The sequence below is a fragment of the Budorcas taxicolor genome, chromosome 17 (genome assembly GCF_023091745.1).
Source record: "Budorcas taxicolor isolate Tak-1 chromosome 17, Takin1.1, whole genome shotgun sequence".
Lineage (NCBI taxonomy): Eukaryota > Metazoa > Chordata > Mammalia > Artiodactyla > Bovidae > Budorcas > Budorcas taxicolor.
Window position 1 is genome coordinate 13,043,974 of NC_068926.1, and position 22,960 is coordinate 13,066,933.

Below are 22,960 nucleotides of genomic sequence, written 5' to 3' on the forward strand. Positions count from 1 at the left end.
TAATTGCAGTTTCAAATCGTGAATTTTAAATCATTATATTGATAACTAGACTCAAACACATCTTTACTAATCAAAATAGGAACCATTACAATAAACACGTTTTTGCCAACCAGAAATAAGATTGCTTATTCCTGTAGCATAAAAATCTGTGCTTTCGGATTCAGCCAACTCTTGGAAAGTATTTTCTTTTCTTTCCTTTATTTATTTATTTATTTTTTACTATTTCATTGCACTTTAAATTCACAAAGAGTATATACTTAGCTGTATTCAGCTTTTTGAAATGAAGATTTTAAAAGTGCACAAATCTTTAAGGATGCAGTGAACACTGCACAATGTATTAACCAAGTAGACAAGCTAGCTGCTGCTGCTGCTGCTAAGTCGCTTCAGTCGTGTCTGACTCTGTGCGACCCCATAGACGGCAGCCCACCAGGCTCCCCCGTCCCTGGGGTTCTCCAGGCAAGAGCACTGGAGTGGGTTGCCATTTCCTTCTCCAATGCATGAAAGTGAAAAGTGAAAGTGAAGTCGCTCAGTTGTGTCCGACTCTTAGAAACCCCATGGACTGCGGCCCACCAGGATCCTCCGTCCATGGGATTTTCCAGGCAAGAGTACTGGAGTGGGGTGCCACTGCCTTCTCCAGACAACCTAGAGGGTGGTGTAATATGTATTTAGGAGCCAAGCCCTAGAATTGGAGGGAATCCCCACCATTTAGGACTGAACAGAGAATTGGTTGCTGACAGGCTCGACCCTCGACTTCAGATTTGAAAAACAAACTGAGGGGGTCTGTGAGTGCATAAAACCACTGAATTCAGGGCAAGTGGCAACAGGAGTGGCCAGAGTCCATTTGAATTGTGGGGCCAGTCTGAAGTGAGCTGGGGTGGCCAGAGGCTGGAAATGTTGCAACCGAAATCCAGGATCCATAAACGGTGAGCAGCCATCTTCTAAACATCATGTTTGGGAACACATGTAAGAATTAAAGATTTTAAAATTAAAAAAATTAAAAACTATAAAAAATAATTAAAAAAAAAAAGAAAAACATCACTTCGTTCCAACCCCTAAGATGATTTTCCCAAACAAGGGGAAAGTGTTTTCTGGTTGTAGTTGTAGAAGCATTTTCTTGTTGATTGTGGAAGCATTTTCCCTGCAAAAACTTGTCGAGATGCTGGAAGAAGCGGTTGTCAGTTGGCGAGAGGGCAGGTGAGTAGGGCAGCATGAGCACCTCCTGCAGTGCTGGTTGTGCGACGTGCAGCTGGGCATTGCTGTGGGGAAGAACTGGGCCCTTTCTGTTGACCGATATTGGCTGCAGGCGTTGCAGGTTTCGGGGCATCTCATTGGTTTGTTGAGCATACTTCTCAGATGTAAGGGTTTCGCCGGGATTCAGAAAGCTGTCGTGAATCAGACTAGCAGCAGACCACCAGACAGTGACCGTGACTTTTTTTGCTGCAAGTTTGGCTTTGGGAAGTGCTTTGGAGCTTCTTCTCAGTCCAACCACTGAGCTGGTCATCACCAGCTGTCTTAAAAAATCCACTTTTCATCATACATCACAATCCGATCAGTAAATGGTTTGTTGCTGTCATGAAGAATAAGAGAACAGCACTTCAAACCAGTGATTTTTCTGGTCAGCTCACGAGGCACCCACTTATCGAGGTTTTTCACCTTCCCAATTTGTTCAAATGCCAAATGACTATAGAATGGTCAGTGTTGAGTTCTTTGGCAGCTTCTCATGTAGCTGTAAGAGGATCATCGAAGCTGATTGGTCTTTATCAGCTTCCGATGGCCCACCACCATGTTCCTCATTTCAAAGCTCTCATCTCTATTGTAAAACTTCTTGAACCACCACTACGCTGTATGTGTGTTAGCAGTTCCTATGCCAAATGCATTGTTGATGTTGTGAGTTGTCTTCACTGCTTTATGACCCATTTTGAATTTGAATAAGAAAATCACTCAAATTTACTTTTTGTGTAATGTTATTTTCCTAGTTTAAAATAAATATAAAATAAACAGCAAGGAAAAGTCATTAGCAAGAAAAACATAAAATGAGAAATGTGAAATAAAATGATGTATAACAAACCATATTTATTTAAGAATGTATTCCAATATCAAACAGCAAATTTCAACAATCCAAAGCCACAATTACTTTTGCACCAACCTAAGCTGGATTAAAGCTCAACATTCAGGAAACTAAGATCATGGCATCTGGTCCCATCACTTCATGGGAAATAGATGGGGAAACAGTAGAAACAGTGTCAGACTTTGTGTTTTCGGGCTCCAAAGTCACTGCAGATGGTGCTTGCAGCCAGGAAATTAAAAGACGCTTACTCCTTGGAAGGAAAGTTATGACCAACCTAGAGAGAATATTAAAAAGCAGAGACATTATTGTGCCAACAAAGGTCCGTCTAGTCAAGGCTATGGTTTTTCCTGTGGTCATGTATGAATGTGAGAGTTGGACTGTGAAGAAAGCTGAGTGCCGAAGAATTGATGCTTTTGAAATGTGGTGCCGGAGAAGACTCTTGCAAGTCCCTTGGACTGCAAGGACATCCAACCAGTCCATCCTAAAGGAGACCACTCCTGGATGTTCGTTGGAAGGACAGATGCTGAAGCTGAAGCTCCAGTACTTTGGCCACCTTATGCGAAGAGTTGACTCATTGGAAAAGACCCTGATATTGGGAGGGATTGTGGGCAGGAGGAGAAGGGGACGACAGAGGATGAGATGGCTGGATGGCATCACCGACTCGATGTACATGAGTTTGGGTAAACTCCAGGAGTTGGTGATGGACAGGGGGGCCTGGCGTGCTGCAATTCATGAGGTCGCAAAGAGTCAGACACGACTGAGCGACTGAACTGAACTGAATATATTAATAACAGTAATGCCCTACCTTTCAAATGGGCTTCCCTGGTGGCTCCACTGGTAAAGAATCTGCCTACAATGTGGGAGACCTGGGTTCAGTCCCTGGATTGAGAAGATCCCCTGGAGAAGGGAACAGCTACCCATTCTAGTATTCTGGCCTGGAGAATTTCATGGACTGTATAGTCCATAGGGTCGCAGAGATACAAGTTCAATTCTTCAGATACCTTATGGATAAAATATATGTTTGGCAGAGGATTAAATTTACATTAGACCTTCCACACTGTAGCTGCATTCTGTTCTTTAACAGGGATGTTTGTGTCTAAGGCAGCTGGATAAGGTTGTACTTTGATCTGAAACCATAAAATGCAGTGACACTTGCCATCTAGGAATGAGAAAAATTAAACACATGACTTTGGCTTCCTTAGAACCCACTAAGTCAAGGTCATCAGCTATCAGCCTTTTTCTGCTTTGAAACAGAGATTAAAGATCCTTCACAAAAACAGGGTGGTGCCTGAGGAACATGCTGGATGTTAACGTGCAGTATAAGGGAAGCCGGAGCACGCACTCTCCCAGACTGGGGGTCCTGGGCTCAGATCTTAGCTCCACCTCTTAGCAGCAGTGTGAGAATGGGCTAATGTCTTAAGTATCCTGAGCTTTGATTTTTTTTTTTTTTTCCATCCATACAGCGAGGATATGGCTTCCGAGGTGGTGCTAGTGGTAAAGAACCCACCTACTAAATGGAGGAGACATAGAGATACAGGTTCAGTGTCTGGGTCGGGAAGGTCCCCTGGAGGAGGGCATAGCAACCCATTCCAGTATTCTTGCCTGGAGAACCCCATGGACAGAGGAACCTGGTGGGTCCATACAGTCCATAGGATCACAAAGAGTCGGACACGACTGAAGTGACGGCACATGCATTGCACACAATGAGGATAACAGTGAGAACAACCTTAACATGTTGCCTTGAGGATTAAATGATACAATGTAAATAAAAGACATAGCTATAGTGCCTGGAAGAACATAAATGCTATGCGTTTGCTGTGGTCGGTTGCTCCGTTGCGTCTGACTCTTTGCAACCCCATGGACTGTAAAGTCCACTCAACCCCATGGACTATAGCCTGCCAGGCTCCTCTGTCCGTGAAAATTTTCAGGCAAGAAATATTGGAGTGGGTTGCCACTTTCTGTTCCAGGAGATCTGCCCAACCCAGGGATGAAACCCTGATTTCTTGGATCTCCCGCATTGGCAGGTGGATTCTTTATCACTGCTCCACCTGGGAAGCCCAACATAAATGCTAAGTAAATCCTAACTAGTTGTATTTATAGTTCCTCTTTCGTGCATGCGTAGGTGCTCAGTTGCTTCAGGTGTGTCTGACTCTGTGACCCCATGGACTGTAGCCCACTAGGCTCCTCTGTCCGTGGGGATTCTCCAGGGAGAATACCGAAGTGGATTGCCATGCCCTCCTCCAGGTGATCTTCCCAACCCAGGGATCAAACCTGTATCTCTATGTCTCCTGCATTGGCAGATGGGTTCTTTACCACTAACACCACCTGGGAAGCCCAGTTCCTCTTTCAGCTACATCTAAATCCACAGCTTTTTCCCTCATTAAAGACAGGCCATGAATAAATCATTGACAATGATATTATTGTGGAGATAGCCTGTTTTATTTATTTAAAAATAAAATGTTTGCCAATAGTATTACTTATAATTATTGGTAACACATTATCAATGCTGCCAATCATTTTAACATACTTTCATGGGAAAATGCTATTCACAGAGGTACTTCCCAATCCCATATTGGTAAGCCCTACCTGAAGAAGAATAATTAAAAAACCCAACGAACAGAAATCTTCATCACATGAAAACATATAACTTTGCTGAATCAAATAGATAGTATTTCTGGTCCAGGAGAAAAATATTTGTGATGAGTGTTGCCTTCAAATGTTAAATCTACCGTCATCTAACACAAATTGTATAATGTGCTAAAACTCAAGGTCAAGAGAAAGACAAACTGAAGAGTTATATTGTCTGTTAATACAGAATTCAATAGATTGGGAGCAGAGAGAAAAGAAGACAGAATTTGAAACTGGATGTGGTCACGCAAGAATACTGCAGTGTCTGGAAACTGATAAGGGCTTTAAGGAAATTTAGAAATCTTTAAAGGAACAGACGATATGATCAAGGCTTGTTCATAAGAAAAGATAGCTAGAATAATTGGGACGACCAGCGGATTCCAGTCTCAGTGAAGGGAACGACAGAATACCTAGGGGCTTACTTGGATACTATTTGGCAATGACTGTGACTTGAATTTAAAAAGAAACATTGAATATTTTTAAAATGCTCTATAGGCATGATACATAGCACATCATACAGTATTAGCAGTAAATGAACACGCTTCTTGGCCTTTTGGCTACAATCACACGTAGAAGTAAATGAACATTAAACTCTTTAGTATTTTAGAACTTATTTTAGGAAGTCTAAAATATGTTTTAGAGTATTTTAGAAAGTTTAAATTTTTTAACAATGTTGATCTGCTTTTAGTTTATTCATTCTCTCCTTTATTCAATAAATAAATGTGGAACACTGAGTTCAGCAATATACAAGGGGGAAAAAGAGATGATTCTCCCATTTGTCCTAGCAGTGGTAACGTTTGCCCTCAAGATGTTCTCATATGTGCCCATACTTTATGATAATCTGTAGAAGAAAACTCTTTTGGATATAAAGATTCACCATCACCTAATATAGTCATAGGGTAGCCCCACACTTGAATGCCTGTTCCTTTTCTAAGAAAAGTGGAAAGAACAGTCATCGTAGGGTCTTATTCTGGGGCCAGTGAAAGCTGGCCTGAAAGGATTTCATTAAAATTTACATAATTGGTGCTCAGGTTTTTGATATCCAGCAACCCATCAGCAGTAAAGACCTAGAAGGACACCCACGAGGAATCAGGCAAGAGAAGGAAGGTGGGGGCTCCACATTTCACCAGTCTCTCCGTCTAGGTCCTGCGGTCAGTATTTGGGTTGCCCCAACAAACCGCCCTTTAAATTTATGCTGTCCTGATGCTTCTTCTTTATGGCTGGTGAATTTAGGAAAATTTAAATTGGAACAAATCAAGATTGTAGCAGATAGATTTGTCTGTGGTGAAATAAATCAGAACCCTTGAATTTTCTTCACTGATCTTGTATAACTGTGTAATGTAATGAGTGGTTGCAGGGTTGGGCTTTGGAGCCATATAGACTTGGGTTTGGGCTAGGCTGTCACTTACCAGCTGGGAGAACTTGAATTCATTGTTCAACCTCCCTGAGCCTGATGCTTCTTTTTTTGTAAAATAGGGATGGTAACAGTAGTATCTCACCATAGTGCTGTTATAACTTCCTATATAATATGTATACATGCATAGTTCAGTACCTGGCACCGTGGTAAATCCTCCACACACGAAGCCTATGGCTTTAATTATGCATTGTCCTCTGAATGGATCTTTTTTCCCATTGGAGTATCCTTGCTCTACAATGTTGCGTTAATTTCTGCTGTACGACAAAGTGAATCAGCTATGTGTATACATATATCCCCTCCCTTTTGGACCTCCCTTCCACCCCCACCCCACCCCTCTAGGTCACCACAGACCACTGAGCTGAGCAGCCTATGCTATATAGCAGGTTCTAATATACTTTTAAGAAACTCTGATGCTGTTTTGCATAATGAAGATAAACTGACCAAGTAGGATGAATCTTATTGACCAGAATCATGTTTTAGGGCTACACCCTACCAGCAGTGGAAACTGGGAAGGGAAATGCATGCTTTGTTTTTTTTTACGAGGCACAGTGCTCCCCTAAAGAAAAAAATTGTAACTCTGTTAACTATGGAGTAAGCAATGAGCAGTGTCTGCCACAAAGACACAAGAATGACAGCTCCCAGGCCTGATGGTTTTCTAACAAAGATTTGTGAATGTTCTCCACATTGGAACATTCTGAGCATTCTTAGCATTTGCTAAGACTTCAAATCTTATCATCATCATTAAGAAGAGAAGTATTCACTGGTCTGTGTAACTGGAAAGAATAATAACCAAAGCCTCTTGGCTGTCACTCCTGTGTCAATATTGTCCATTTGCTTCCATGTTGCAATGTAAAATTTGGTTGCCATTTAGTTCACCTGTTATGATGTTGGGGTTATGATGGTCTCATTTATTCAATAAGCATTTATGGAGTTTCCACTGATCTTGGAAATACAAGTAGAGGAAAAATGTAGAAGCAACATCCAAATTCGTACAAATTTCTAGTGGATTGATTGATAAGGTGAGGTTATATAGAGATGAGGGCTTCTGAACTGAACTGAAGTTTGAAATGAGCCCCCAAAAGAGATCAAGACCATGAACTCTTTTATACCTGAAAATCTCTGCCCGGTATTTTTAATCAAGCACAGATTGACTCTTGCTAAATTCTGCTAGCTTAGCTATTCCTTGATCTGACATCTTGACAAGTGGAAAATCCCTTAATTTGGAAAAGTATTTGGAATCATCTTAAAGGGAAATCTGGTTGCACCAAGACCTGCAGAGAGGTGGTTGTAGGGAACCTAATAAATCTGTTCGGTTCAGTTCAGTCACTCAGTCATGTCCGACTCTTTGCGACCCCATGGGCTGCAGCACGCCAGGCTTCCCTGTCCCTCACCAACTCCTGGAGCTTGCTCAAACTCATGTCCTTCGAGCTCATGATGCCATCCAACCACCTCATCCTCTGTTGTCCCCTTCTCCTACCTTCAGTCTTTCCCAGCATCAGGGTCTTTTCCAACGAGTCGGTTCTTCGCATCAGGTAGCCAAAGTATTGGAGTTTCAGCTGCAGCATCAGTCCTTCTAATGAATATTCAGGACTGATTTCCTTTAGGATTGACTGGTTTGATCTCCTTGCCATCCAAGGGACTCTCAAGATTCTTCTCCAACACCACAGTTCAAAAGCATCAATTCTTCAGCACTCAGCTTTCTTTATAGTCCAACTCTCACATCCATACATGACAACTGGAAAAACCATTGCTTTGACTATGCAGACCTTTATCGGCAAAGTAATGTGTCTGCTTTTTAATATGCTGTCTAGGTTGGTCATAGCTTTTCTTCCAAGGAGCAAGCATCTTTTAATTCCATGGCTACAGTCACCATCTGCAGTGATTTGGGAGCCCCCCAAAATAAAGATCTGTTAGGACCTGCCAGATTACCCTAAGTTGCAATGACCCTTACAAGAAATTTGTAAAGAATATAGAACTGCAAACACTGTAGCAAAGATGCTGCATGTGTGCATGGTGCAAGTCGCTTCAGTCGTGTCCAACTCTTTGTGACCCTGTGGACTGTAGCCCTTCAAAGCTACTGACCCCCCAAAGAGTCCTAAAGCATGACTGGCCCTCCTTAATTCACAAGCAACCCTCAGAAGGAAGCAGCTTGTCTTAAGCCCATGAAACCAAAGGACAGAACCAGCAGGGAAAAGACTTACCAGAAAAACCACGTGCCCTGCCTGGAAATGACTGGATAGGTTCTAACCTATAGAAGAGTATGGACTGTAAATGCCAAGGGTTTCAGAAGTTCATTTGAGATATGCCTCGCAACTCTCCAGGCTTGATGATGAAAGAGAGAATCACAGTACCATCTGTCATCACGGAAAACCCAAGGGGCCCCAGAGCCTCTTCCACATTGAGCAGCTGATGCGGATTTCGTCAATCTGGACAGTTATTTATGCGTTGAGGTCACACTTTGGCCAATCTTTTGCTTACGACTTTAACCAAATAAAGCCTTCTCTCTCCACGTGTCTCTTGCCAAAGTCAGGTTGAGAGATGATTCTTTGAGAGGATTATTTTGGCAGGAGATACAGGGATCCTCTCACACAAACACAGTAACAAAGCCTGATGATACACCAGGCAGGGAGCTAAACGTTGTTAAAGCTGAGAAGCAAACTAAAGTCCTTTCCTTTGCCCCTCTTGTTCTTTGAGAGGTTTTGCTTGTTTTTAACAAAAATGTTCCCCAAATGTCAATGAAAGGCCCAAAGAGAAGTAGTGTACCTCAGAGGGGCTTGGCTTTTAGAGTTTTCCCATTTGACCTTCCTCTTGCTCTTTCTTTGTTCTCCTGCATGACATACTGGTCTCTAACTTCTCTGTGGCTGGAAATAGACTAGGCTGACACCTTGAAGAAGAGAGATTTGACATATACACATCCTACTGTATAGCACAGGTTAGCACATCTACTCAGTGCTCTGTGGTGACCTAAACGGGAAGGAAACCCACAAAAAGCAGGATAAATGGATACATATGACTGATGCACTTTGCTGTACAGCAGAACCTAACACAACATTGTAAAGCAACTATATTCCAATTGAAAAAAAAGAGAGAGAAGTGGAAATAAATCGTAGTTTCTGTGAATTGTTGCTAAATTACATATGTCCACTTGTAACCAAGAATTTAAACTCTGAGCCGAAACACAGGAGGAGAAAGGAAAAATCCCTTCCTTGTTTGTTGTAAACATTGTCTGTGATTCCATGTGGCTTGGAGGAGCTTCAGTGAGACCCAGTCTGGTCACTGCACTCTTAGAGTCACTAGCCAGGTACCTGAACAATTACTTCAGTCCTCTGGGCCTCGGTTTCCTTATATGTAAGAAGAGAGAACTGAACAAAATGATCCTTAAGTTTCCTCCCTGAGCCTTAGTTATGCTGGAAACCTTGATTCTCTTATTCAAACCTGTACACGTTGTGAGGTGCAGTGAGATGGAAGAGGCCCTGGAATTTTATGCTTCGTTTCATCCTCCTGGAAATGAAGGAGTTGGAGTCAAAGAAAGCTGAGTCCTCTACTGGATCCGATGTTCTGCCACATAGAGTTTGATGAAGCTCCCTCCCAGTCTGTACCAGATGGGTTTATTGCATGGAAATTTTTGGAGAAATACTTGATGGACCTGCACGTAAAATGAGACCTGTCCCCTCAGATCACTAGATCACAAGAGGCGAGTCTGGCATCCTATCTCTTGGCTGTTGAGCCTCATCATTATGAATGAGGGTTCTCAGTTCACACAAAGCGGAGGAGCTAAGAGCCTTATACTGGGACTGCTAAGATGGGGTGACTCTCCAAATACCCTCTTTCTATATTCTGAACCATACTGTAAGAGATAAAAGTGCTTGCTCCTGTATACCTAGTTATTACTTCACTTAAAACAAAAATGTATTTAAGGAAGAGGGAAAGATCCAAATGATAATTCAAAGCGAATATTATGGGTAGAAAAGTAGAGAGAAAAACATCCACTCAAATAGTACCAAGTAGCCAGGAATTTATGGGAACAATTTATGGATATCTCAGGAACCAGAGTATAAGAAGATAAAGGGAAATAAAATGCTTTGTAGGAGACAGAATCCTCTGAGACACTGTATTAAAAAGTATCAGTTCAGTTCAGTCGCTGAGCCATGTCCAATTCTTTGCAACCCCATGGACTGCAGCACACCAGGCTTAATCTTTAACTATTTTGCTATAAAGGAAATTAAGAAAATTATTCACAGCTTCTTAAAATAATGAAACAAATATTAAGGAATGTGGAAATAAGAGCAAATTTTTAAAAATAATATCTGTATTCCAAATTTTGCACTGATTACAAAGCAGTTAGTGTTATGTGAATTTTTCTGTTATGTGTTATGCTTCAATTGAAAGTTTTTAAAAAGCAAATTTCTTAATTTAAAAAGTTCTTTTTTTAAGGGGAACAGAAGATCATTAAGACGGAAATATGCTCAGCTGGCTGTACACTTACTGCTGTTGACAATGAATACAGAGGGTTCTTTACGGGATACAGGAATTTTGGAATACAGCTTGTCAAAGGCAGACCTAACTTCCAAAGTCCTCAGTTAAAGAGTAATCATGGGAGGAGTTTCAATTAAGAGCATCATAAGTAAAAGAAAACGCAGCTGACAGTGGCTGGAACAAATAGTGGTTTATTTTCCTTATCTAAAAAGTAAGTCCAGAGTGGGTGGTTTCAGCCATTTATTCAGCTACTGGAAGATGCCATCCAGGACCCTTCCGTTTCTCCATACTTAACACGTTGGCTTTCACCTCAGGCCTCATATGCCCCAAATGGCTGCCATAACCCCAGACATTGTCTCTGTGTTCAAGGAAAGAAAAAGAAGAAGGCCAACACCAAGTATATCTTTCTCTTTATCAGGAAAGCAAAAGCCTTTTTATTGGTCATAACTTTAGCACATGACCACCACCACCCCCCCACCCCCGCCAGATGCCTCTACAGTGGGAATTAGGGAGAGGAAAGTTGAGAATGGCTGTTGGGTTAACCAAAAAGCAGTATCTGCCAGAGAATGCATCTTGAAGAGAATAATCCTGTAGCTTGTTATTGGGAAGAAGTAAGGAGAGAGGCACTCTGGGGATATGGCTCAGGACTGCAAACATTTCTAATAAAAATCATTAAATCATGGTTTTGGGGTTGAGTTAAGACACCATTCAGAAAGCAAGTAGCCTTATTTTTTTACCCTGAATCGGCCATTAGCTTTAACTAATGCTGTTTCCAAGCCTCAGTCTTTCACAGTATAAAATAAGAGTAATGTTTATTCCCTGCCAAACTTGGGTCCTTTCATTCAGTCATTCACTTCTTCAACAGCTATCTACTTCCCACCTGCTATGTATCAGGTCTGTGCCTATGCCCAGGATGAATAAATAAATCCTCCAGAACCCCCTCCCTCAGTGACTCACCTTCTAATAGGGAGGGGAAGCCAGAGAACATAATTACTGAGCACTGTCACATGTCGGACTCACTGGGTGTTCTGTGTTAAGAAGATGCGTATAATACGTTAACAGAAGGGACACGGGAGCCTGGTGGGCTGCCGTCTATGGGGTTGCACAGAGTCGGACACGACTGAAGCGACTTAGCAGCAGCAGCAGATATGTAGACATGATGTAACAGGTAAGGTGGTGCAATCGCGTATCCAAGAAAAGTGCTTTGGGACAGAGAAGGGGAAGGACACATTGCCTGGGGAACTGGGAAGGGCTTGACCAAGGAGATGCAGTCTGAGACAGGGCTTGATAATGAGCTGGAGTCTGTGTGCAGAAGAGGCGCTAGAGGCAGGGAGTCGCTTCTGGTGGAGGCATAGTTGATTCGAAAGCGTTGAAGAAGTCTCCAGAGGGACTAGCTTGTTTCCGAAAGGAGAGTCGCTCACTCCCCTGAGCCTTTGGGAAGGTGAAGCGGGGAGATGTTTGGAGTCAGTGTGTGGACGATCTTAGGATCCCTATGCAGGAGGAGTTTGGCCTGTTGTAGCCACTGGGAACTCAGGACGAGACGTGACCTGCCTTGTGCCTCAGAAAGGTCATCCGGGAATCTCCAGGAGGGGCTGTTGGAATGGTACCGGGGAGTCTGTTTAGGAGGCTTTGGCAGTGTTCCTGGTGAGTGATGATGACTCAGTTAAGCAGTAGCCAGGCCAGTTCCTTTGGTCTCTGGAGGCGGAGATGATGGAGCACGGTACCTGTGACTGAACTGAGCCGGAAGATGCACACCCTAGGGGCACTTGCCACTTGTCCCCACAGTGGTTTTCTTAATGTAGGGCTACAGTCTGTATCACTAATGCAAAGAAATTAGTATAGGCCTCACATCCATTTCTATAAACATTTATCTATAGGGTTCACAATTTAAATAGTTTACAGTATTTTTGGTAACTTTTGATCCTCAAGAGCTGCAGGGCAGTGCTCGGATCTCTTCCAGAATGTGTCCTGGAGAGCTGGTGGCCCCAGCTGCCAGGCCTCCATGGTCCTGGAACCAGCCCTGCTTCCAGAAGGCAGACAATGGTCCTAAAACGTGGCCTTGCAGGGCGTCCGTCACATTCAGCTATCGCTCTCGAACCAGACGGGCAGCTTTTGGTGGCCGACTGGATGTGCTAAAAGACAGAGAGAGGGAGGGAGGCCTCAAAACAGATTCTGAGGTTTCTCTCACAGCAGGCAGGTGACACCATCCCCAGGAAGCGTGGAAGAACGTGGCATCCCTTGGGCTCCATTTCAGCTCTGGGGAAAGAAGAGCAAGACTTTGATTCCAGTACTTGTTTGGGCAAAGTTCTAATTCTCCTCTTGCCCCTGCACCTCCATCCTCAGCCTCACCCCATGTTCTGGGATGTGCGATGGCCTGCTTCCCTTGCTCCTGTGTGTGAAATGGCAACAGGTGGCCAAAGCAAACGAAGACAGCAAGGAGGGAGGGAGCTGGTCCCTGGACAGGGCTTGGGGCCCAGGCCGGGGCGGGCAGGGGCGCTGACCCGGGCTGAACACCCCCCACCTGCCTCACCATGTCTGCGGGCAGTCCTTCTGCTTCCCCACAGCACAGCCTTCGTGGCTCTAACCGCTTTCTAGGCCAGTGGAGGCAATTGGACTTTTCACGCCGCTTCAACCTCTCAAGCGTGTGACTGATACTTGAAAGAATCACTGAGAGGCTTCCCTCTCTATAATTGCACCTGCTTGCTCAGTCTGTGGCCCAGTTAGCTCATTCTTGCTGGGAGTGTATTGGAAGGCCCTGCACCCTCTTGATCCCCCCTTATAATTGTTACTACCATCCTCCTCTGAAGCCCTGTTGTGATTACACGCTTCAAAGCTACTGAAATGCCCTCTCGCGCCGTGTGTGGAAATGCTCACAGCCCGGACTCAAGGACAGTTATCCGAGAGTGGTTCTTGTCCTCACATATCGGAGCCCATAGCTCCCTTTGCCCTTTCTTTCCTCCACAACTCCACCTCTTCCCCTGCAGAGGTTTGTAGTCACACATTCCTACTCTAATAAGAAGACTCAATCTTGTCTCTGAGGCCCAAAGAGCCACATTTAACAAACAAGGATCAATCAATACATGGGCCTTATCAGTGTTAGGATTGCTGGCAGGTGCCTCCCAGCAAACATTTTTGCAGTTTCACCATCAGTCCCCCGCCCCTTCCAAACATATATTCATATTTGCCTTCTTTCCTGAGATTACACTATCTGGCAAGTCTGAATTCAAATGAAAATTGATCCAGTTGACTCACCCAAATGCAGGTGGAAGCCTGTATTTGTATCTGGGAAGCAGTTTCACCAAACTGGGGGAAGTCAGGTTCTTTGTTCTGATGTTTGTCTCTGCCCGGTGGTCTGAATGTTTTCACCTGCTTGATTTTATGGAAAGTTCCTTCCACCATTTAAAATTATGGCCACGTGGTATCTGGTTGTATAAAGCACCACCGTGCTGTAGGAACAGTCACAGTAATTTACTGAGATGAAGGACAAGATACTGACTCAGTAAACTATTTGTCTTGCTCTTCAGGGCGAGGCTGAAAGCTGTAGTGGGCCCAGACAAGTGTCCTCATGAAAGTGTCCCCTTCCCCCTTTTGGTGACTCTGTCACCTGTCCCCTTATCTTACTGTTGAAGGAATGTTTATGTAATCCTTAAGTTCCGTGAGAAGCAATATGGGCCTCCCCTGGGGGCTCACTGGTAAAGAATCCACGTGCAGTGCAGGAGAGGTGGGTTTGATCCCTGGGTAAGGGAAGATCTCCTGGATAAGGAAATGGAAACCCACTCCAGTATTCTTGACTGGAGAATCCCATGGACAGAGGATAGATGAGAAAGTGAAAGGTAACCCCATGGATGATGATGAGAAAATAAACCCTTTTTAAGATGTCAAAAGAAGGTATTAAGGTCCACGCAGGTCATTCATGGCTCTGAATTACTTGCAGATTACTTGTGGCTCTCATTTTCCCAAGCATCATGAGACCTTTGAGGAATTTCTGGTTGTATACTCTTTCATGGGGGTGTTTTATGTGGAGTAGAGTCTGACTCCACTCAGGCTGCTGTAACAAAATACCATAGACTGGGTAGCTTATAAACAATAAAGATGTACTGCTTCCAGGCCTGGAGGCTGGAAGCCCTCCTAGAGCAGGGTGCCGGCATGGTCAGGCAAGGGCCCTCTTCCAGGACACAGACTGCCTCCGTCCTGCTGAGTCCTCATATAGCAGAGCGGGCAGGGAACCCTGTGGGGCCTCTTTTTTAAGGACCTAATCCCACTCGTGAGAATGCACCCTCATGACCTAACCACCTTCCAGGGACCCCACCTCTGGAAAACCACCACTTTGAACATTAGGGTTTCAATGTATGAATTTGGGGGGACTCACATGTTCAGACCATAGCAAGCAGTACACAGTTGTCATCCTTGAGTCTATGTGCCACTGGTTCCTCATTAAGGATTTTGCACAACCCAGGACATAGGGCAAAACGTTTTGGGCATAAAGGAAAATGAAAGTGTAATCCTTGCAATAGATTGGAACCATCTGTTTTTACATCAGAATCTGAGCTTTGGCATTCTTGATTTACTGTCTGATGGCAAGAGTCTGCAGCGTTCCAAGATGGCGCTAGTGGTAAAGAACTCACCTGCTAACGCAGGAGATGTGGGTTCGGTCTCTGGGTTGGGAAGATCCCCTGGAGGAGGAAAGGGCAATCCACTCCAGTATTCTTGCCTGGAGAATGCTATGGACAGAGGAGGCTGGTGGGCTACAATCCATGGAGTTGCAAAGATTTGGATATGACTGAAGTGACTTAGCACACACTCACAGGCAAGAGTCTGCATTTCTGGAATTTTAACATGCAGCTCAACCGGTCACTCATTGAGCACCTTTTATAGAGTGCCTGCTGTATCTGGAGCAGAGTGCTAAGCCATGCTGTCAACCTGCTGAAGGGCTGGGTCCACAGACCTTTAGTGAGGAAGGAGAGAAACCATACGAGACTTGACTAAAATAGGGATCTGTTTGCCACCACAGTTTTCAAGAATGGCCTTCTTAGAGACAGGAGAGGAGCATGAAGACCAGAGGTTGCTTGTAGTTTACCAGCCACCATCTTTAGAAGGAAGCCTTGGCTTAAGTTGAATGTTGAACATTAACTTGAATGTTGACCAGGCTGAAACGTGTTTCCGTCGCCTTGTTTATTCCTCACACTGCTTTGTTCTTTTGGCCCAGAAACAGAAAAGATAGTCCTCGAGGCAGGAAACGGGTTGCCCTCCTGGAAATTCAACGACCAGCTCTTCCCCTGTGACGTGTGCGGGAAAGTATTTGGCCGACAGCAGACGTTGTCCCGACACCTGTCTCTGCACACAGGTGAGTCGGGGCCTTCCCCCTCTGGACCACTGGCTTCTCCATGATCAAGAATCTGTGTTTCTGAACTTCTGTGGCAGCCCAGTGGTTAAGAATGTTTCCAGTCCCGAGGTGTCAGTTCACTCCCTGGTCAGGGAACTAGGATCCCACATGCCCCTTGGTGTGGACAAAAAAAAATTGTTTTTAATTAAACCGGGAAGTGGTATAAATGTTTTTATCCTGACCTTTTCAAGTCATTTTACCTGACACGTTCAAATAAGGCTCTGGAAAGAGTTTGTTTATTTGTACTGAAAGGATCTGTTGCATTCAAGGAGGATTGATGAGAAAAGATTCATATTTAGGTGTGTTCAGGTGAAATTTCTCAACTCTAAGGAGTTTATTGCTCTTGTCTTGAAGGCATAGGGGGTGGGTGACTGCACTCTATCTTATTGGATTCATCTCATTGTGGTAGGTGGGAGGAAGGGGAAAGAGCACCTTGGTGGAGAAATAGTGTCTCTTTATTTATGCATAATGAGAGAATTGTGGTTGATTCTGAGTGTTGGGAAGTGGAAACCCCAATAAATAGTAACTTAATCAATCAACAATAATAAGCTAGGACAAAAAAAGTGAAGTAAAATCAATATTAAACAGAAAGCAAGATGGAAATAAGAAAATGAGGTGTTTGAATTTTTACACTGAAGATCAGCCTTGTTGAAAAATTCAAATATGTCTTGTTTAGAGCAAACAGAAAATGATAAAATAAAAGTTTTATATATCACACAAAACAAAAAAGCAAGACAGTATTAGTATAACAAGATTAATTTTCTCTTTATATATCTATTTTTTAATATTTTGAATCTTAAATATTAAACCAGTAAAGACCAAATTTAGTCATATACTTAGCCACAAAGAAAACTTTCACTTGTTCAAAAAAGTAGAATTTCTGTGTGCCACATTCTCTGAATATACTTCAATGAAATTTAAAATAACCAAGGGTCCATAAAATGCCCTACCTAATCAGATCAAAGGAAATGAAGAAAATCACAAATTCCAGACATCTAGGAGGAATGAAAGGGGAACATTCATACCTAAACCTGGAACAAACAGCTGCAGCTCTGGACTGAGGAACATTTATGGACTTAAATGTTTTAATTAGAAGGGAAGAAAAACAAAAATAAAGTAACTTAGCACTCATCATAAAGAATTAGTAAAAGAACAGATTCTAGGAAGAAGATCATAAATGGATAAATCCCCTTAAGTCTGTTTAAGAAAAAGAAAGGAGGCAAAAGTATTCAAAATTAGTAATGAGAAAGGAAGCCTAACTCTTCTTTTATACATTTGCAGTTATTACAGAATGTTCCCCGTGCTGTACAATGCATCTTTGAGTCTATCCCACACCAGTAGTTTGTACCTCCCACTTCCCCACCCCTAACTTCCCCTCCCCTCCAGCAGTAACCACTAGTTTGTTCTCTATTTCTGTGAGTCTGCTTCTTTTTTTGTTAAATTATTTTAACAAAATAACTTTGCTTTATTTTTAGATTCCACATATAATCGATACTATACAGTATTTGTCTTTGTCTGGCTTATTTCACTTAACATAATACTCTCCAAGTCCATCCATGTTGCTGCAGATGATAGCAAAATTTCATTTATTTTTATGGCTGAGTAATATTTCTCTAGGGGTTCCTTGGTGGCTCAGTGGTAAAGAATCTGCCTGCAGTGCCGGAGATGCAGGTTCAATCCCTGAGTCGGGAATATCCCCTGGAGGAAGGCATGGCAACCCACGCCAGTGTTCTTGGCTGGAGAATTCCATGGACAGAGGAGCCTGGTGGGCTACAGTCCATGAGGTCGCAAAGAGTCGGACACAACCGAAGTGACTTAGCATGCATACACACAATATTTCATTGATCTAGCTACCGCATCTTGCTTATCCACTCATCTATTAATGGACATTTAAGTTGGGAAGCCTGATTTCTAATACAGATGTTATTAAAGAATTACTGGAAAATAAAGGCAACTCGGTGGCAAGGAAAGAAAAAAAAGCTGAAAACTTTAAATGACATAGATAATTTAAGCAAAATTTCCAAAATTGACCGAAGCTGATGGGAAGAAACTTGGACCGTAGCCCGCCAGGCTCCTCTGTCCATGGGATTCTCCAGGTAAGAATACTGGAGTGGGTTGCCATGCCCTCCTCAAATAAACTGGTTGCCAAAGGGGAATTTGGAAAGATGAGGAGACAGTATTAATACAAAGTATCAGGTCCAGAAACTTTTCCAGCTGGGTTCTTTTTTAACCCCTCAAGACTAGAAAATTCTGATGTTGTTAAACTACTCCAAATGATAGAAAAAGATAACGACTTTCCTGGTGGTCTAGTGGTTAAGACTCCATGCTTCCACAGCAGGGGATGAGGGTTTGATTCCTAGTTGGGGAGCTAAGATCCCGCATTCCACAAGGGCTTGGCCAAAAAAAGGAAAAAAGAGAAAGAAAGCTCAATGGTTCACTTTGTGGAGAAATTGTAACCTTAATACCAAAACTTAACAATCTTAATATCAAAGCTTAACAACCTCGCTTATTAATAGAAATGCAAAAATTCTAAAGAAAAGACTATTCTCTCTACATGGTAGGGCTCCTCCCCAGCCCTGCCTGAACCCAAGCCACCAGCACCTCAGATGTTGGGGACCACCTATAATAATAACGATACCTTAAATTTTGTGGCAGAAAAACTTGTTTTTTTTGCACTCTACCCCATGATGCAGGTAAGACAGACAGGTATTTTCTTTAAGGCAAGCCCTGCATTACAAAGTCAGAACTAAGGACAGAAGAGGAAGTTGTTTTCTTCCTCTGCTGCCATCTGTTATCTTTTGCTGTACCTAAAAGCAAAGCCGGCTCCTTTTACTTTAATTTACTTGATTAGTCAAATGAATTCAGAATGCCACTCTGAAAATGGCCCTGAAACATTGTCGGTTTTATAAAAGGGATTCTTTTAAGAAATATAATTAAAGTTTTTTATTTTATTTATGTACCATGAAAATTTCCAATTCAATTATTTCGTTGATTCATTCCCCCCGCACTTTAATTTTCTTCGTGTTTATTTCTTGACTGACCCAGGCCTGGAGCTTAGGGAAAATGATGGTGTGTCACTTACATGCCAGCCCTGGGCAGGCTGATTCCCATGCCCTTCCTCAGCTCAGCACCCACCCTGGACCCACACACCTGGGGGCTTGGATACACACACACACAGTATTCTTGTAGCCTGTATGGGGCTCACGTTATCAGGAAGAGAGGCCTCTGGGTATCCAGAAAAAAGCAGATGGTGCAGTCGCCCTGAAATTTTCTTTTATCTTTGAAAGTATCAGTGTAGGAGCCACGAGGTGAAGGCTTTATGTGCGTGTGTGCTCAGCTGTGTTCATCTCTTTGCAACCCCATGGACTGTAGCCCAGCAGACTCCTCTGTCCATGGGCTTTCCCAGGCAAGAAAACTGGAGTGTTGCCATGCCCTCCTCCAGGGGATTTTCCCCAACCCAGGGATCGAACCCGCGTCTCCTGTGTCTCCTGCAGTGGCAGGCGGATTCTTTACCACTCGATCCATCACGGAAGACTCTTTAGATATTCACAGTTCCAGAGAGTCCGCTTCGTCCCCACTGGAAATGAGATTTGCGCCCTCCTGTCCTGGATACCTCTGAGTGGCCTTTTGCAAGGTGTTGGGCTTTCCTTTCTGAGCGTGGTTTGGGTTTTCTCCTGTCCTTCTCCCCCAGAGGAAAGAAAATACAAATGCCACTTGTGCCCCTATGCTGCTAAGTGCCGCGCGAACCTGAACCAGCACCTGACCGTCCACTCGGTGAAGCTGGTGAGCACGGACACCGAGGACATCGTCAGCGCCGTCACCTCTGAAGGCAGTGATGGGAAGAAGCACCCTTATTATTACAGGTGAGCCACCAGTGGAGCCCGCCAGGCTGGGCTGCCCAGACTTTCTCGAACACCCCCTGCGCGTCTGCTAGGACACACGTGACCAAGTGTCTCGTTTCAGCCTCAGGGCTGAGCTTCCTTCTAATATTGACTTTGCTTGGATTGAACCCTGTGTGGCGCTGACTCCTCTGCTGGCTTGGGTGGCCGGCAAGAGTTAATTAAAAGGGAAATGGTCATGGAGGTGGCGCTGTGGGCTGGGGTCCGGAGAGAGGAAGGCTTGGGGGTTTTTAGCTGGGAGGTCCCTACAGCTGGGAAGCTCCCGCCTTTATCACTGAGCAACTCACTGCTTCCTGAGAATTATCCTAAGGGAAAAATGAGTCTGAGAACCGTGAGGAGATAGCCCTGGAAGTATTTCATCCTTTCCCTTGGCAGTGTTAGCCTTTAGTACCTGGAGCTGCCTGTTTCTCTTCCATATTCAACCATGACGGTATTTGGTGTGGTTGCTGTTTACAGCCCGAGTTGCCAGGCTTGCGGAGTTTATCGGCACACCAGCTCCGCTAATACCTTGGCCAGGCTGTCCCGCACCCCTTTGCCCGCAGGAGTCAGTTACATGATGTAGAGCATCTGGAATCTGTAATTTTGAATTAGCTGTATGATCATGATAGCATGGATGGGATTGTTACATTCTGCGGGCATTTAATCCGTCTGGCATGGTGGCCGCTTCCGAGCCGTCCCAGAAAGCGGAGGAGTTGCCTAATGCCTAGCCCTTTGGTGGGACCAAAGCACATCGAGGTCGGGATTTGGGAGGGGACCGCGTGCTCCCGAGTAGCCTCTGTTTAGAGGCTCACACGTCTCTCTTCCGGTACAGCTGTCACGTGTGTGGATTTGAGACGGAGCTCAACGTCCAGTTTGTCAGCCACATGTCGCTCCACGTGGACAAGGAGCAGTGGATGTTCTCCATCTGCTGCACAGCCTGCGACTTCGTCACCATGGAGGAGGCGGAGATAAAGGCGCACATCGGCACCAAGCACACAGGTGACCACCCCCCACCGTCGGCCCCTCCCTCCCTTCTCGCCTCCACCCCTCGCCGCCCTGCCTGACAGGGGCATCCGCGTCACCGTGACATTTCCTTCCGAGAGGATGCTACCCTGTAGCCCCAAGGCCATTGCCTGGCCCGGCTGATGCCTCGCCTGTCTGACATAGTCACAGGCTCTGCTTGTTCCTCATCCCAGTCATCAGCATCATAGGTAACAGTCATGGAGCTTTGACGACACCCTGGGCTTGTGCCTTTGCACCCTGGATCTCTTATAACCGCCGTCCGCCCTCCATATTATTGTGGGTGTGCCACACAGGGAGACACAGGCTTCACCGGGGTCAGGCCTTCTCTTCAAGGTCCACAGCCAGCCCTGACCACTTCCCTGCTGGAGCCCACTGTGTCCACGCTGTTCTGATGGCCCCTGGCAACCCTGGGCGGAGGGCTGCCCCTCTCCATTTTCTGGGGTCAGAGCCCAGCGCACCTAGCTCTGCGGGCTCCCCTCCTCTTCCCTCAGACTGCAGCCCTGCCCCCCACCCTCCAGAGCAATGAACGGCAGCTCTGTTCAAGCGCAAAGACAACCAGCTTCTCCTGAAACCACTCAAGGGTGCAGCCAAGACTTTTGCCTGCGCTTTCCTTTCCTTTAAGGCCGTGCTGGTTAACGCCATCTATTTGATAATGTTAACATTTGACTCCACCATGCACTCGTCCGCTCCCAAGTGATGGTTACGAATGACACCAGCGTGCAGTCATTAAGTGACCATGAAGAGGAGCTCCCCCTGCCTTTTGCTTACAAGTCACTAGCAGAGGTTGCTGACCGCCAGCCCCATTGGAGAAGGACATGGCAACCCACTCCAGTGTTCTTGCCTGGAGAATCCCAGGGACAGGGGAGCCTGGTGGGCTGCCGTCTGTGGGGTCGCACAGAGTCGGGCACGACTGAAGCGACTCAGCAGCAGCAGCAGCCACAGCCCCAGGCAGTGGATCTGCCCCTTGTGTCCTCAGCCCATGACGGATTTGGGGAGGGGCATTTCCGTGACAGCTGTGCTGGCGGCGTGCACGGACAAGAACCGTCTCTCTCTGCTTTACTGGTCACCGTGGCTCCGTGGTGCCAACAGCAATAAAAGCTTGCTTTTGTCAGTAAGTTGAGCAGCTCTGACTCGGAGGTCTGCAGAGAGCCGTTATGCTGGGCAAGGAGGTGCGTCTTTACAGTCAGTTTTCTGACTGTAACCACATTAGCACCGTGGGCCGCAGGTGAGCTGGGAAACCCACATCCAAGACAAATTAAATTCAGCATTTCTGGAGTGGCCAGTGGAGGGAAAGGCCAGCCTCACTTCCATTTCCACTGGCTTTCAGATTTTTTTTCTCTTTTCTGTTACACTTTCTTCTAACCCTCTCCACCCCAAAGTGCGCCTCAACCCAGCCGAGAACCTTCTTCCTCCCACCCCGATCCACGCCCCCTCTACACCACCCCAAGGAAACCGTAGAAACTAATGCCTGGAGAAATGTTGGACTTGGTCACCTAATTGTCGTCACTGGAAACCTCACTTCCCCGAGTGACCGCTGCAGACTCACTCACCTCATTGCCACAAGGAACTCGGCGAGATCTTGTTCCCTCTGAGATAGTGCGGAAGAGTCCTGTTTATTATTACAGAGAGCCCAGAGTGAAATGCACTAAAGACGTTTCTCCTTTACCACAGTAGAAGCCTTTCATGCTGCTATTAGGGAATAAGGTTCTATCCTGCTCTATAAGCTAGGAGTGCTAAGCAGCATATCTCTTAAGGGCCAGAAAGTAAGTATCTCAGGCTTTCAGGCCATACAGTTGCTGTCTGTACTGTTCAGTGCTGCCATTGGGTGGACAGTAGCCACAGATAATATGTCAAAGAGTGGGCATGGCAGTGTTCCACCAAAACTTGATTTACAAAAGCACAAAGTTAAATTTGGCCCATGGGTTATAGTTTGTGAACCCTAGTTATAAGCTAATGGTCTCACAATGAGGGTTTCTTGTATCTAGGTGCTGCTTTGGGTGTTTGAATTTGCCGCAAAATATGTCAGTCTGCGTCTGTAATCAACAAGCTGTCTGATTGCAAAGTTGTGATATAAACAGTATGTATAC

At 44.8% G+C, this 22,960-nt stretch overlaps 1 protein-coding gene across 1 annotated transcript in view; it reads left to right on the forward strand.

Moving 5' to 3' along the window:
* The window catches only part of ZNF827 (zinc finger protein 827), a 188,751-nt gene that overhangs the window by 154,277 nt on the left and 11,514 nt on the right, over positions 1-22,960 (forward strand). The window contains exons 9-11 of the mRNA XM_052654889.1: positions 15,796-15,933; positions 19,664-19,835; positions 20,683-20,849. Of these exons, the coding sequence (XP_052510849.1) occupies positions 15,796-15,933; positions 19,664-19,835; positions 20,683-20,849 (477 nt within the window). The remainder of the gene's footprint in view (positions 1-15,795; positions 15,934-19,663; positions 19,836-20,682; positions 20,850-22,960) is intronic.